The sequence below is a fragment of the Cebus imitator genome, unplaced genomic scaffold, assembly GCF_001604975.1.
Source record: "Cebus imitator isolate Cc_AM_T3 unplaced genomic scaffold, Cebus_imitator-1.0 Scaffold547, whole genome shotgun sequence".
Lineage (NCBI taxonomy): Eukaryota > Metazoa > Chordata > Mammalia > Primates > Cebidae > Cebus > Cebus imitator.
This window is the reverse complement of record NW_016107862.1, coordinates 319486-333698: the sequence shown is the minus strand read 5'-3', so window position 1 is coordinate 333698 and position 14213 is coordinate 319486. Positions and strand designations below refer to the sequence as shown.

At 42.9% G+C, this 14213-nt stretch overlaps 1 protein-coding gene and 1 pseudogene across 1 annotated transcript; both read left to right on the top strand.

The window, feature by feature from the left end:
• The first annotated feature begins 2600 nt into the window (after positions 1-2600).
• LOC108293773 (tetratricopeptide repeat protein 39B-like) lies at positions 2601-4432 on the top strand. The gene has a single exon (XM_017515323.2). It carries the CDS (start codon positions 2717-2719, stop codon positions 4430-4432), a length of 1716 nt encoding a protein of 571 aa, XP_017370812.1. The 5' UTR covers positions 2601-2716.
• A 2816-nt stretch (positions 4433-7248) lies between these two features.
• On the top strand, positions 7249-8226 carry LOC108293756 (annotated as a pseudogene).
• The last annotated feature ends 5987 nt before the right edge of the window (positions 8227-14213 follow it).

The following is a 14213-nucleotide window of genomic DNA, read 5'->3' as shown; positions in this document are numbered from 1 at the left end:
CACTCCAGCCTGGGTAACATGAGTGAAACTCCGTCTCAAAAAAAATAAATAAATAAATAAAAATAAATTTAAAAAAAGAGTTTCGCTCTTTTTGCCCAGGCTGAAGTGCAGTGGCACGATCTCAGCTCACTGCAACCTCTGCCTCCTGGGTTCAAGCAATTCTCCTGCCTCAGCCTCCCAGCTAGCTGGGATTACAGGTGCCCGCCACCACACCCAGCTGATTTTTGTATTTTTAGTGGCTGGTCTCAAACTCCTGACCTCAGGTGATCCACTGGCCTCGGCCTCCCAAGGTTCTGAGATTACAGGCATGAGCCACCATACTCCGCCATAACCTAGCTTTTAAAAAGTTAGTAATTTATCGATGGGCATGCAGTGGGTGTCTCTTGGAAATGGCCAATTTTTATTAAAATATTTCTGGAAGAAAATTTTAAAAAAAGTGATTACTGTTGCTAACAACCTGAAACATAACTGAATCTTAAGTGTGAAAACAAGCATTTATTGGGCTGGGCACAGTGGCTCATGCCTGTAATCCCAGCACTTTGGGAGGCCAAGGTGGGTGGATCACCTGAGGTCAAGAATTTGAGACCCTTTGGAGGCCAAGGCAGCTGGATCACCTGAGGTCGGGAGTTCAAGACCAGCCTGACCAACATGGTGAAACCCCGTCTATTAAAAATAAAAATAAAAATAAATAAATAAAATAAAAAGAATTTGAGACCAGCCTGGCCAACCATGGTGAAACCCAGTCTCTACTAAAAATTCAAAAATAATTAGGGCATGTCGGCACATGCCTGTAGTCCCAGCTACTCAGGAGGCTGAAACAGAATCACTTGAACCCTGGAGGCAGAGGTTGCAGTGAGCCAAGATCATGCAGTTGCACTGCAGCCTGGGCAGTAAAATTAGACTCCTCCTCAAACAAACAAACAGCTGCAGGGGTGGGGAGGGGTGGAAAAAAAAAGAAAAGCAAACAAACAAAACCCAAAAATAAAATAAAAATAAAAAACAAGCATTTATCTAAAATAATGCCTCTGAGGCTGTCCTCCTTATCATTTCTTCTTATATGTAACATATTTTTCCTCTTTGTTTTCTCTCTCCCTCTGTGTAAAAATTTGCAACTGTTTCTTCTGCTTTTCCGTCTCTTTTTCTTTTCCTTTGATTACTCTCCTCTGTTCTACCTCTCCCTTTTGTCTTTTGACTTATCAAAATACAGAATTCAAGTGCATTTTAAAGTATACTTGGATCTTTTTCTGAATTGTAATAATTACCGTTGTGTTTTGCTATTTCTACTTTTAAAAATAGATTAATTGAAACTATTCTGTTATTATGAATAAATTAAATAGCTTGTAATTTGGAATTGGCCTTCCATTGTACCCACTCCCAACCCAGCTTACAGGTATTAAATGACTCCCAGTAGAAGAAAAGATTTCCTACCAAATGCTGTGATAACAACTATTACATTTGAATTTATTTTTTCTAACAGGAACAATACTAGGAAATCTTTGTAGATTTACACAAATCTCCGCATGTCCAAAGTTCTATACAATTGACCACAATGCTTCATTTCGTCAAAAGTTAGTTTTAGGCCAAGCACACAGGCTCACGCCTGTGATCCCAACACTTTAGGAGGCCAAGGCAGGTGGATCACTTGAGTACTAGCCTGGGCAACGTGGCGAAACTTCACCTCTGCAAAAAATACAACAACAACAAAAAAAAAGTAGGCTGGGCGAGGTGGCTCACTGTAAACCCAGCACTTTGGGAGGCTGAGGTGGGCAGATCACCTGAGGTCAGGAACTCAAGACCAGCCTGGTCAACGTGGTGAAACCCCACCTCTACTAAAAATACAAAAATTAGCCGGGCGTGGTGGTGGGCACCTCTAATCCCAGCTACTCGGGAGGCTGAGGCAGGAGAATCGCTTGAACCTGGGAGGTAGTAGAGCTGAGATTGCACCATTGCACTCCAGCCCGGGCAACAGAGCAAGTCTCAATCTCAAAAAAAAAAAAAAAGTAGCTGAGCGTGGTGGTACATGCCTATAGTCCCAGCTACTCAAAAGGATGAGGTGGGCGGATCTCCTGAACCCAGGAGGCAGAGGTTGTTAGTGAGTCAAGATCGTGACACTGCACTCCAGCCTGGGCAACAGAGTGAGACTCCGTCTCAAAAAAAGAAAAAGAAAAAAAAAAAAAAGAGAGAGCTACATAAATACATTCCCTTTTCCAACCAGATTCTTGCCCCCAAAGGCCTTCCTATAGAGAAATTTTACAGCTATCATAGTACAGTTCTATAACACAAATACAGAAAAGCATGATCATATGAAATCGATATGTTGAAGGAATAGTTGCAAAAGAATTCTGCTTACAAAGGATTTACTTTGCAGTGCTTTTTTTAAAAAAGCATGTTTTCCTCATCTATAGTTAAATTTACAAATTTTTAAAACAGGTTTTGTTTAGTACATTACAAATGTACTAAATGCATTTTCAGAAATGCATCTTCTGGGTAACTAAAATTATCTTTTGTTCCCCCATTGTCTAACATAGATGATAATATCCTAATGCTGCACCTCACAGCTAGTTGTTTGTTTGCCTCTATTTTAACAGCAACACCTCAGACTGAGCTTTGTGTGGAAGAAGTGATCTCAATCAGGAGATCAGGAGCTACCCTCATTGCAACCACATCACTCCACTTCCACTTCAGATATTTCTCATCTCTAAGTGGGGAAACAAATATGCCACTTACTCTAAGTAAAAGAAAAAATGATCAGGAGGACAAGTTTGAAGATGCCTGTGAAAGTATCCCTATGGCAACAAAAATGAATCTACTATCTTCCTTGGAAGAATGCACCACTGGATTGTATTTATTTCTAAATAACAGATTCTCAGATGCAATAAATCTCATTCATCCATGGTCTAAAAACAGCATGTACCATTCCCTAATGTATAGTTTCTTTATGGTTGTCAAGGCCATCCTGACTTTTGAGCCACAGGATTTACAGATTGGAATGATAGCTGCAAAGGACGCTTTGAACACCTGTAACAATTTCCGAAAAAAAACTAAAATGACATTGTCTCATCTAGTAAGTAAACAGGAAATAACAGCTATCACAGAAGAGGAATTGCATGCAGAAGTCTGTTATGCTGAGTGTTTGATCTTGAAATCCTTCATATCATTTATACAAGATGAGAGCATGCTTGCTTTCCTTAAAAGCGGGATCAGTTTTGGGTCAAGTTACCAAATATACAAAGACTGTCAACAGGTATTAACACAGATACCTGACAACCAAAGCAAAACCCACAAACACCTGGTTGGAGGTGTAAAATTTGGACTTGGAGCATTCAATTTGATGTTATCACTTGTGCCACCAAGGACACTTAAACTACTCAATATTATTGGATATTCTGGTGATAGAGAAGTGGGCTTGTCTTTGCTTCATGAGAGTGCATCTGAAACTCACATAAATAATATCATAAGTCTTTTGACTCTACTCTTTTATTACAATTATGTCTATGTAACTTTTGGTGTTGAAAAGATTTCCAATTCTACAGAAGATCTCTTCCTAGTATACCTCCAGAAATTTCCAAACTGTGTCATATTTAAATTTTTTCATGCACGTTCTAGTATGTTGAAAGGAGATTTTGAAAATGCACAGCTAAAATTACAGGAGTGCATTTTTACTCAGAATGAATGGAAGCAGTTTCATCACCTCTGTTACTGGGAATTCATGTGGTGCCACATTTTATGGCAGGATTGGAGGCAAGCTTACCACTATGCCAATCTACTGTCTCAACAAAGCAGGTGGTCCAAGGCAATCTACATGTACAGTAAAGCTATCATCCTGGCTTTGCTTCCTTCTGATTTTGTGAAATCAGTAAGTGAGGATATAAACTCTCTCTTCTTAAAAGTGGAAGGCCTGAGAATCAAATTTTTAGGCGGTTCTGTGCCAATAGAAAAGTTTGTTGCGGAGAAGGGTCAGCGCTATGGCACTACAACAGGCTGGTTTACAGCCCAACCCCTTCTGGAGTTCATTTATGCCTGGAGTGGTTTCCGAGTCATGAGCAAAAAAGTTGAGCTTATTTCAAGCTGGCTATCAATAATTGACAGAGGAGAAGATCTTTTACAAGAAAATCCACATAAAGAGTATGGCACAGATGACATAAGTTTATTAAATTTACTGAAAGGTCTATGCCTGAAATACTTAGGCAAATACGAAAAGGCTGAGTATTACTTTCATCGTGTCATTCAAAAGGAGAAATTGTTGAAATATGACCACTATTTGGTGCCATATACTTATTATGAACTGGGAATCTTACACTATCTAAAAGGAGACTATGCCAGTGCAACGAAAAACCTACACAAAGTAAGAAATTACAAAGACTATTCCATGGAAGCCCGATTACAGTTTAGGACTCACATAGCCCTTCAACAAATAGCTAAAGAAAAATGATTTAAACGCCAAGTGTGGTTTTGTTTAGCGTAAGTGAAATATCTACAGTGAGTAGTAATTAACAGGTAGAAAAATCATTTCTTTGTGGAAAAAAATCCAAGAGGTAGCTGCCAAGAATCTGATCAGTAACGAGAAAGGAATTGGCCATGACTTTTCCCTCTTTCTTTCTCATACCTATAAAATGCAATGTCTTAAGGGCAAATGAGGTGAAGCACATTTTTGGAAAAATAAAAGGCAAATGATGTACATTAAAAAAATCTCTCCTATATTACAAATTTGTCAATTATATTAGAAAACATTTTCAAAACCTCAAAACATTTTTAACAATCTCGCTAGGTAACATATACAGCTCACTATGCTAGGGATCCCAGTACCCTATACATATTTTTATTTAACTGTGTTTTTTTTAAAAAAAAAAAAAAAAAAGACTTCCGCTCTCAGCCTTAGCGCCACCTTCTTGGAAACTGCTGTGCCATGAGCCAAGTGGAGGAAGAAGCAAATCCGCAGGCTGAAGTGCAAAAGAAGAAAGATGAAACAGAAGTCCATGTAAACCACTAGCTTGTGTACCCAGAAACATGAAATGTCAGAGGCTGGTACAATTTGCTGGACTGCATGCCACTGTCTAGAACTTGTCTAAGTGGATCTAGAGCTTCCATTGCCATCTGATCATGGAAACCACCTCTGAGACCCACCTTGCTCATAACCAAAACAGCCCATGTTGGTTCTTTGCCTTGGGCCTGTGACATTCTGGACTGTTTCTGTGTTCACTTGTGGCTGAGTGTAACAAGCATACAATAAATCACCTCTTCTGCTGTCTTAGCTGAAGAATTAAAAAAAAAAAATTCTAAACAGTGATGCACTGAATGGCACAGACTCTGAATGATTTTCCCTTATACACAATCATTTTTATTGGCTTTTTATACCAGAGGGGATTGTCCGCCCTGTGTGATCAGTAATATTTCTTACCCTTTTTGTAATAAGAAGCAAAATGTGAGTTTACAGTTTGCCACAGGATAGAGAAGAAAGCCCTCTCCTTTTTCTACACACACATAAGGCCAAGAGGATAGATACATGGCTGTTGGAGGAAGAGTTTGGTTACCATGTAGTCCTCCCTTCAGTCATCCTCCCTAAGGTGTAATTCTCAATAAGACCAGCTCTTCAACATAATTAAACTGATTGCATCAATCCACTGTGAGTGGGTTAATCTGAGAGTAAATAGCAGCTGTAGGGATGGGGCTTGGTATTATTTTACCTGCCTTAGGGATAAAAAAAAAAAAATGACCTAATTTCCAGGTCATTAAGTCTGGCTGAGTGTATCTTCCTCGTTGTCACCCTTTGAAACAGAAGTTGCTAGAAAAGCGTAGCTTGCTAAAAACACGTCAACAAAACATACTACCTTAATACTTAGGGTATCCAAACAACCAACTAAAACAAGATGCAGAGCTAGTATTTCAAGGTTTAGCAATGTGTGCTTTTAAAAACATTTTTCTCATAAATTAAAAATAGACTTTGAAGTGAACAATTGTGCTTGAGTTATTCTTTATTATTTAATTAGTATAGTTATACTGGTTAAGAGGGCAGGTTCTGGCCTGGTTACCTGAATTTGTATCCTAATTCTGCCACTTACTAGTTGTGTGTGGCCTTGGGCCTCTGTACCTCAGATTCCTTGGATATAAAATTGGGATACTAAGTAGTATCTGTCTCGTAGTTTTGCTATGTTAAGATTGAGCTAATAAGATCGGCCGCAGTGGCTCACACCTGTAATCCCAGCACTTTGAGAGGCTGAGGTGGGTGGATCAAGAAGGAGATCGAGACCAGCCTGGCCAACATGGTAAAACCCCATTTCTACTAAAAATACAAAAATAGCTGGGGGCATGGTGGCACACACCTATAGTCCCAGCTACTCGAGAGGCTGAGGCAGGAGAATCGCTTGAAACTGGGAGGCGGCCGGGCGCGGTGGCTCAAGCCTGTAATCCCAGCACTTTGGGAGCCCGAGGTGGGTGGATCACAAGGTCAAGAGATCGAGACCATCCTGGTCAACATGGTGAAACCCCATCTCTACTAAAAATACAAAAAATTAGCTGGGCATGGTGGTGCGTGCCTGTAATCCCAGCTACTCAGGAGGCTGAGGCAGGAGAATTGCCTGAACCCAGGAGGCGGAGGTTGCGGTGAGCCGAGATTGCGCCATTGCACTCCAGCCTGGGTAACAAGAGCGAAACTCCGTCTCAAAAAAAAAAAAAAAAAAAAAAAGAAACTGGGAGGCGGAGGTTTGCAATGAGGTGAGATGGCACCACTGCATTCCAGCCTGGGCAACAGAGCAAGTCTCAAAAAATGAAAAATAAAATAAAAAGGGTACTAGGTAGAGTTTCCAGATAGCTGAACATGTAGAGATTCCTGGACGGTGGTGCACCCAGGGAGGGCACAGATGCTCCATGTCCTGTCCCCCATATGCATTTTTGTTTTTTTTTTTTTGAGGAGGAGGAGTTTCACTCTTGTTGCCCAGGCTGGAGTACAATGGCGTGATCTTGGCTCACTGCAACCTCCACCTCTCAGGCTCAAGTGATTCTCCTGCCTCAGTCTCCCCAGTAGTTGGGGCTACAGGCACACACCACTACACCTGGCTCATTTTTGTATTTTTAGTAGAGATAGAGTTTCACCATGTTAGCCAGGCTGGTCTCAAACTCCTGACCTCAGGCAATCCGCCCACCTTGGCCTCTCAAAGTGCTGGGATTACAGGTGTGAGCCACCAGGCCCAGCCCCTTATATACATTTCTTCATATGTATTCTTTATAATATTGTTTATAAATAACTGGTAAATGTTGGGTCAGGTAGTGATTGATATAGGAGTATTGAGCTTGAAAGAATCACAACTGGCCCAATATGCAGAAAAAATAGAAGCCAATGGCATTGCTGTCATTGCAACTTTCTTTTCAGACCATGAAACAAAGATGCCCTGATTAATTTCCTAATGGAGGCAGCTGCTGCTACCCCTGCATTGCCATTTTATTGCTATCACGTTCCTACCTTGACAAGGGTAAAGATTTGTGCTGAGAAGCTGTTCGATGGATTCAGCATAAGAGCCCCGCTGACTTTTTTTTCTTGAGATCGTCTGGCTCTCGCCCAGGCTGGAGTGCAGTGGCACTATCATGGTTCACTGCAGCCTCTGCCTCCTGGGCTCAAACAATCCTCCCACTTCAGCCTCAAGAGTAGCTAGGACTACAGGCATGTGCCACCACACCCAGAACAAATGTATTTTTTGTAGAGATGGGGTTTCACCATGTTGCCCAGGCTGGCCTTGAACTCCTGAGCTCAAATGATCTGCCCATCTTGGCCCCTAAACCGCTGGGATTACAGGTGTGAGCCAGTGTGCCCAGCCAAGAGCCCTACTTTGTAAAGGCTGAAATTCAGTGACACAGATCTTAGACTTCAGGCATGTGTTGATCAGAATCACCAGCAATAGTTTGCCTTCCTTTTGAGGGTGGTTGAGCAACTGTTGGGTGCTCTGGTGATGGGAGCAACTGGAGCAGAGGGCAGATTTGTATCCAGAGATTTATCAACTTTTTGGTCAAACTAGGCTTTCTAGTGTTACAGATCAGGAGTCATCATGACTCTGGTCCCTGCGGTGGAAGGAGGCCCATCCCAGCTTCCACTGCAGAAAGCCGCTAGGGAATTTACTGATAGTGCTGCAGCTTAACTAAAAAGCTTGGATTTTTCTCTCTTTCACTGGTATAAAAGATGGAAACTTGGAAACCTGTAGCCAGTGTCTGTATATCCAGTCAGGGTGTGTACATTGAGACACAATCCACCCTAAATAGTGCATGCTTTTCTCAGGGACTTTTTAGACAAACTTGAACTGAACTCTCTCCTAGCAAATGAAATCTTGACTCAATCAACAGATATTTAAATACTTACTATGAGCCTAAGAAAGTTTTATTTTGTGAAGGGGCAAAAACTTGAAAGAATCATGAGCCCTAAGTAATTCATTTCACAAATTTTTTGTATAGCAATTTCTGTTTATGTGGATGAAATGGAATCAAGAGGAAAACTGTAATGATTAATTCCATCTGTGTTTGGGAGCTGGAATTAATCAATTACAGTTATCTTGATTTCTAGTTCTTAATCTGATTTTAAAGTTTTCTGCTAGGGGTGGAGGCGCACACCTGTGGTCCCAGCCACTTCAGTGGCTGAGGTGGGAAGATCAGTTGAGCCCAGGAGTTTGAGGCTGCATTGCACTCCAGCCTGGGTGACCATGAGACCCAGTCTTTCAAAAAAAATTTTTTTTTAATTTCTAATTTTAAATCACTATAATGTACATTTTTTTTTTTTGGTGGTGGTGGGGGAGAAGATAATTTCATCTTAATAAATATCCATTTGGAATCTAGGTAACATTAGCTACAACATTTAGGCAGGTGCTTTAAAACTAAATTATAACATGACTCAACTATATGCGACTAGGAATCCATCAGCTCATTTGGCTGTTCAGTCTAACTCTATAGCGGATGCTTTCAGATTAATTGCAACGTCACTGTTTTCTCCCAATACACTGCCATAGGACCAACAGGTTTGTGTGCCCACTGCACAGTAACAGATCCATTACATGGAGACAGCAAGGATATGGCCGAGAGTTTAATGATGGCAGGGCGCTGATTGAGGAGATGGGAAAAGACCCATCTCTCCAAGGAGTTCTGGGCTTGGTGGTTGTTTTTTGTTTTTTTTTGTTTGTTTGTTTTTTTAGGAGTGGGAGTTTCGCTCTTGTTGCCCAGGCTGGAGTGTAATGGCGCAATCTTGGCTCATTGCAACTTCTGCCTCCCGGATTCCAGAGATTCCCCTGCTTCAGCCTCCCTAGTAGCTGGAATTACAGGCCTCCACCACAACGTCGGTATATTTTTAGTAGAGACGGGGTTTTATCATGTTGGCCAGGCTGGTCTCGAACTCCTGACCTCAGGTGATCCACCCACCTCAGCCTCCTAGAGTGCTGGGATTACAGGCGTGAGCCACTGAGATTGGCCCACAGCTTGGGTTTTAAAGGCTCTCATGAAGGGCAAAGGGCCAGAGATTTGGGGTTGTCAATCGGTCGAGGCAAAGGGGACAAAATCATCAGGATGTGGAAATGGCATTCATTGCTGAATCAGCTTTTTCTGGGGTCCCTCAGACCAGCTGGCATCAGTGGGGTCCTGCAGATCAGCTGGCCTAATTGTTATCCCACTAGTATGTGGGATCTGAAGGCATGTCTCAAAGGGAAAACCTTTTTTTAAAAACAAAAACAAAAACGGGGTTTCACCATGTTGGTCAGGCTGATCATGAACTCCCGACCTCAGGTGATCCGCCTGCCTTGGCCTCCAAAGTGCTTGGATTACAGGCGTGAGCCACGACGCCCAGCCCCAGGGAAAACCTTTAATAATGTTCAAGTTATCTCTAGAGCAGTTAAGGGGAACTAAAATCTTCTAACAGAATCTACATGATCCTAGGATAATAGGCACCAAATAACTATGAGGAAGCAGGTCAGGGAGCAAGCTGACATTATTAACGCTGAATGTGTGGCAAACTTGGTTTACTTTTGTTTTTCCCCCTCACTTCTTCCCCGATTAATTTTTTTTTTTTTTTTTTTTTTTGAGATGGAGTTTTGCTCTTGTTGCCCAGTCTGGAGTGCAAGTGGCGTGGTCTTGGGTCACCGCAACATCTGCCTCCCAGGTTCAAGCGATTCTCCTGCCTCAGCCTCCGGAGTAGCTGGGATTACAGGCACGTGCCACCACGCCCAGCTAATTTTGTATCGTTAGTAGAGACAGGGTTTCTCTATGTTGGTCAGGCTGGTCTTGAACTCTCAACCTCAGGTGATTTGCCCACCTCAGCCTCCCAAAGTGCTGGGATTACAGGCATGAGCCACCATGCCCAGCTTACCCAATTAATTTTATAAAGTTTGTTTTCCTTTTTTAAATTTATTTTTTGTTTTGTTTTGTTTTGTTTTTTTTTGAGACAGAGTCTTGCTCTGTCACCAGGCGCCAGGCTGGAGTGCAGTGGCGCAATCTCGGCCCACTGCAATCTCCGCCTCCTGAGTTCAAGCAATTCCCCTGCCTCAGCCTCCCGAGTAGTTGGGACTACAGGTGCACGCCACCACGCCCAGCTAATTTTTGTATTTTTTAATAGAGACGGGGTTTCACCACGTTGGCCAGGATGGTCTTGGTCTCTTGACCTCGTGATCCACCCGCCTTGACCTCCCAAAGTGCTGGGATTACAGGCAGGAGCCACTGTGCCCGGCCAATTTATTTATTTTTTCAAATCTTATAAAGTTTATAGGGGCTGTTTCAACATTGGAGTAAGATGAAGACTTGCTTTAGTTCTATAACTAAAAGGTCTTTTAGGGTGGCTTTCTCATAACAAAGGAAAGACCTTCTGCAAAGAGGAATTTAAGTTTCCACTTCTTGCAATGCAGAAAACCTCTCAAAGTTTCTAAGATTCAAAGGGCTCTTTCAGGCCTTTTCCTCATCTCTCTCACTAGAGAGAGAGCTGTTTCTTCTTTCTTTCCTTCCTTTTTTTCATCCTTCCTTTCTTCTTCATTCCATCCGTCCCTTCCTCCTTCCTTCCCTCCCTCCCTCCTTCCTTCCTTCCTTCCTTCCTTTTTCTCAACCTCCAGAGTAGCTGGGATTATAGGCATGTGCCACCACACCTGGCTAATTTTTTTTAGATGCAGTCTTGCTCTGTCGCCCAGGCTAGAGTGCAGTGTCACAATCTCAGCTCACTGCAACCTCCACCTTCCAGGTTCAAGCAGTTTTCCTGCCTCAGCCTCCCAAGTAGCTGGGATTACAGGTGCCCACCACCGTGCCCAGCTAATTTTTTTTTTTTGTATTTTTAGTAGAGACAGGGTTTCACCACGTTGGTCAGGCTAGTCTTGAACTCCTCACCTGGTGATCCACCTGCCTCGGCCTCCCAAAGTGCTGGAATTAGAGGAGTGAGCCACCGCACCCAGCCTAAATTTTGTATTTTTAGTAGAGATGGGATTTCACCATGTTGGCCACGCTGGTCTCAAAGTCCTGATCGCAAGTGATCCACCCACCTCGGTCTCCCAAAGTGCTGGGATTACAGGATTGAGCCACCACAACCAGACATAGCATTTTCATTTTAGGAACACAATCCTATCTTCACTTTACTCCTAGGGAAATCAGTCCTCCCTCTCTGAGGTTGTAAAACCTTTCCTCTGGGTAGGGCAGATAACAGTAAACAATTTGGTGACACACCTCTCTAAAACTGGATTTTCTTTTCTTTCTTTCTTTTTTTTGAGACAGGCTGGAGTGCAGTGGTGCAATCTCAGGTCACTACAACCTCCACCTCCCGGGTTCAAGCGATTCTTCGTTCCTTGGCCTGCCGAGCAGCTGGGACTACAGGCACACATCATCACACCTGGCTCATTTTTTTGTATTTTTGGTAGAGATGGGTTTTCACCATGTTGGCCAGGCTGGTCTGAAACTCCTGACCTCAGGTGATCCACCCACTTCAGCTTCCCAAAGTGCTGGGATTGCAAGCAAGAGCCACCTCGCCTAGCCTAAAATTGGTCTTTCTATTAGAGAGATGGTTGTTCTGAAACCTTTTTCTCTAATACTATTACTCTGAGTAGAGAGGGCATATTTTACATAATGTCTCATGGTGTAGCTGCTCTATACTTTACTATTTTCCCCACATCCAATTTCTTGACATCCTTTCTAATATACTAATTTAATCATGCCATCATCCTATAATCCCGTAAATCAAAATTTCCACATTCTCTGTAGCCTATTTACTGATTCTAATCCTCTCCCATATACTAATTTAATCATGCCATCATCCTATAATCCCGTAAATCAAAATTTCCACATTCTCTGTAGCCTATTTACTGATTCTAATCCTCTCCCATATACTAATTTAATCATGCCACCCCATATATCAAAATTTCCCATTACCTATAGCCTGTTTACTCATTCATCAAATGAGTGAATATTTGAAAGTTATTAGAATAGTGCCTGGTGCAAGTTTTAACAAACAGAAGTTTATTTAAAAAGTGGCTGAGTGCCATGTCTCATGCCTGTAATCCTAGTACTTCGGGAGGCCAAGGACAGATTGCTTGACTTCAAGACCAGTGTGGCAACACAGTGAGACCCCCTCTCTACAAAAATAAAACTTACCCAGGCATGGTGGCAAGTTCCTGTAGTCCCAACTACTTGGGAAGCTAAGGCAGGAGGATCGCTTGATCTTGGAGATCAAAGCTGCAATGAGCTGAGTGGCGCCACTACATTCCAGCCTTTGTGACAGAGCAAGTCTGAGAAAGAAAGAAGGGAAGAAAGGAAGGAAGAAAGAAAGGAAAAAAAAGGGAGGGAAGGAAGGAAGGAAGGAAAGGAAAAAGAAAGAAAGATTGGCTGGGCATGGTGGTTCATGCCTGTAATTCCTGCATTTTGGGAGGCTGAGGTGGGTGGATCACAAGGTCAAGAGATCGAGACCATCCTGGCCAACATGTTGAAACCCCAACTGTACTAAAAATATAAAAAATAGCTGGGTGTGGTGGTGTGCACCTGTAGTCCCAGCTACTTAGGAGTCTGAGGCAGGAGAATCGCTTGAACCTGGGAGATGGAGGTTGCTGTGAGCGCCACTGCACTCCAGCCTGGTGACAAAAAAAGAAAAGAAAAAAATTACTTGGTCTAAAATGACAAGAGTTTTTTTTCTCTGATTATACGTACTGTGTGAAATGTAGTCCATAGCCAGGTGTGGTTGCTCACGCCTGTAATCCCAGAGGTGGGCGGATCACCTGAGGTCGGGAGTTCCAGACCAGTCTGACCAACATGGAGAAACCCCATCTCTACTAAAAAGGCAAACTTAGCTGGGCACATGCCTGTAATCCCAGGTACTTGGGTGGCTGCGGCAGGAGAATTGCTTGAACCTGGGAGGCAGAGGTTGCAGTGAGCCAAGATCGCACCATTGCACTGCAGTCTGGGCAACAGGAGCAAAACTCTGTCTCAAAAAAAAAAAAAGAAGGAAATGTACTCCATAAGTTACCACCCCACCTCAACGTCATTTTTGAGACCTCTTTTTTGTTTTGAGACAGAGTCTTGCTCTGTCACTCAGGCTAGAGTCCAGTGGTGGGATCTTGGTTCACTGCAACCTCTGCCTCCCAGGTTCAAGTGATTCTCCTGCCTCAGCCTCCCCAGTAGTTGGGAATACAGGCACGTGCCACCACACCGGACCAATTTTTGTATTTTTAGTAGAGATGAGGTTTCACCATGTTGCCCAGGCTGGTCTCCAATGCTTGACCTGATCCACGTACCTCAGCCTCCCAAAGTCCTGGGACTATAGGTGTGAGCCACTGCGCCAGGCTTGAGACCTCTTTTAATACTCAACACAGAATTAAAATTTGTGATAGTTTGCCTAGGGCGGGGCTACTTTGCCTTTGCACCATGATAAAGAACAGTGTAAGAAGACTGATCAGTATGTTAAATTCTGATTTTCTTCTATTCATTTTTTAAAAATCACTTTTAAAGAATATTTCTTGGCTGGGCCAGGTGCGGTGGCTCTCAGCTATAATCCCTAGCACTTTGGGATGCTGAGCCGGGAGGATCACCTGAGGTTGGGAGTTTGAGACCAGCCTGACCAACATGGAGACACCTCGTCTCTACTAAAAATACAAAATTAGCCGGGCGCGGTGGTGCATGCCTGTAATCCCAGCTACTTGGGAGGCTGAGGCAGGAGAATTGTTTGAACCTGGGAGGTGGAAGTTTGTGGTGAGCCGAGATCACGCCATTGTACTCCAGCCTAGGCAACA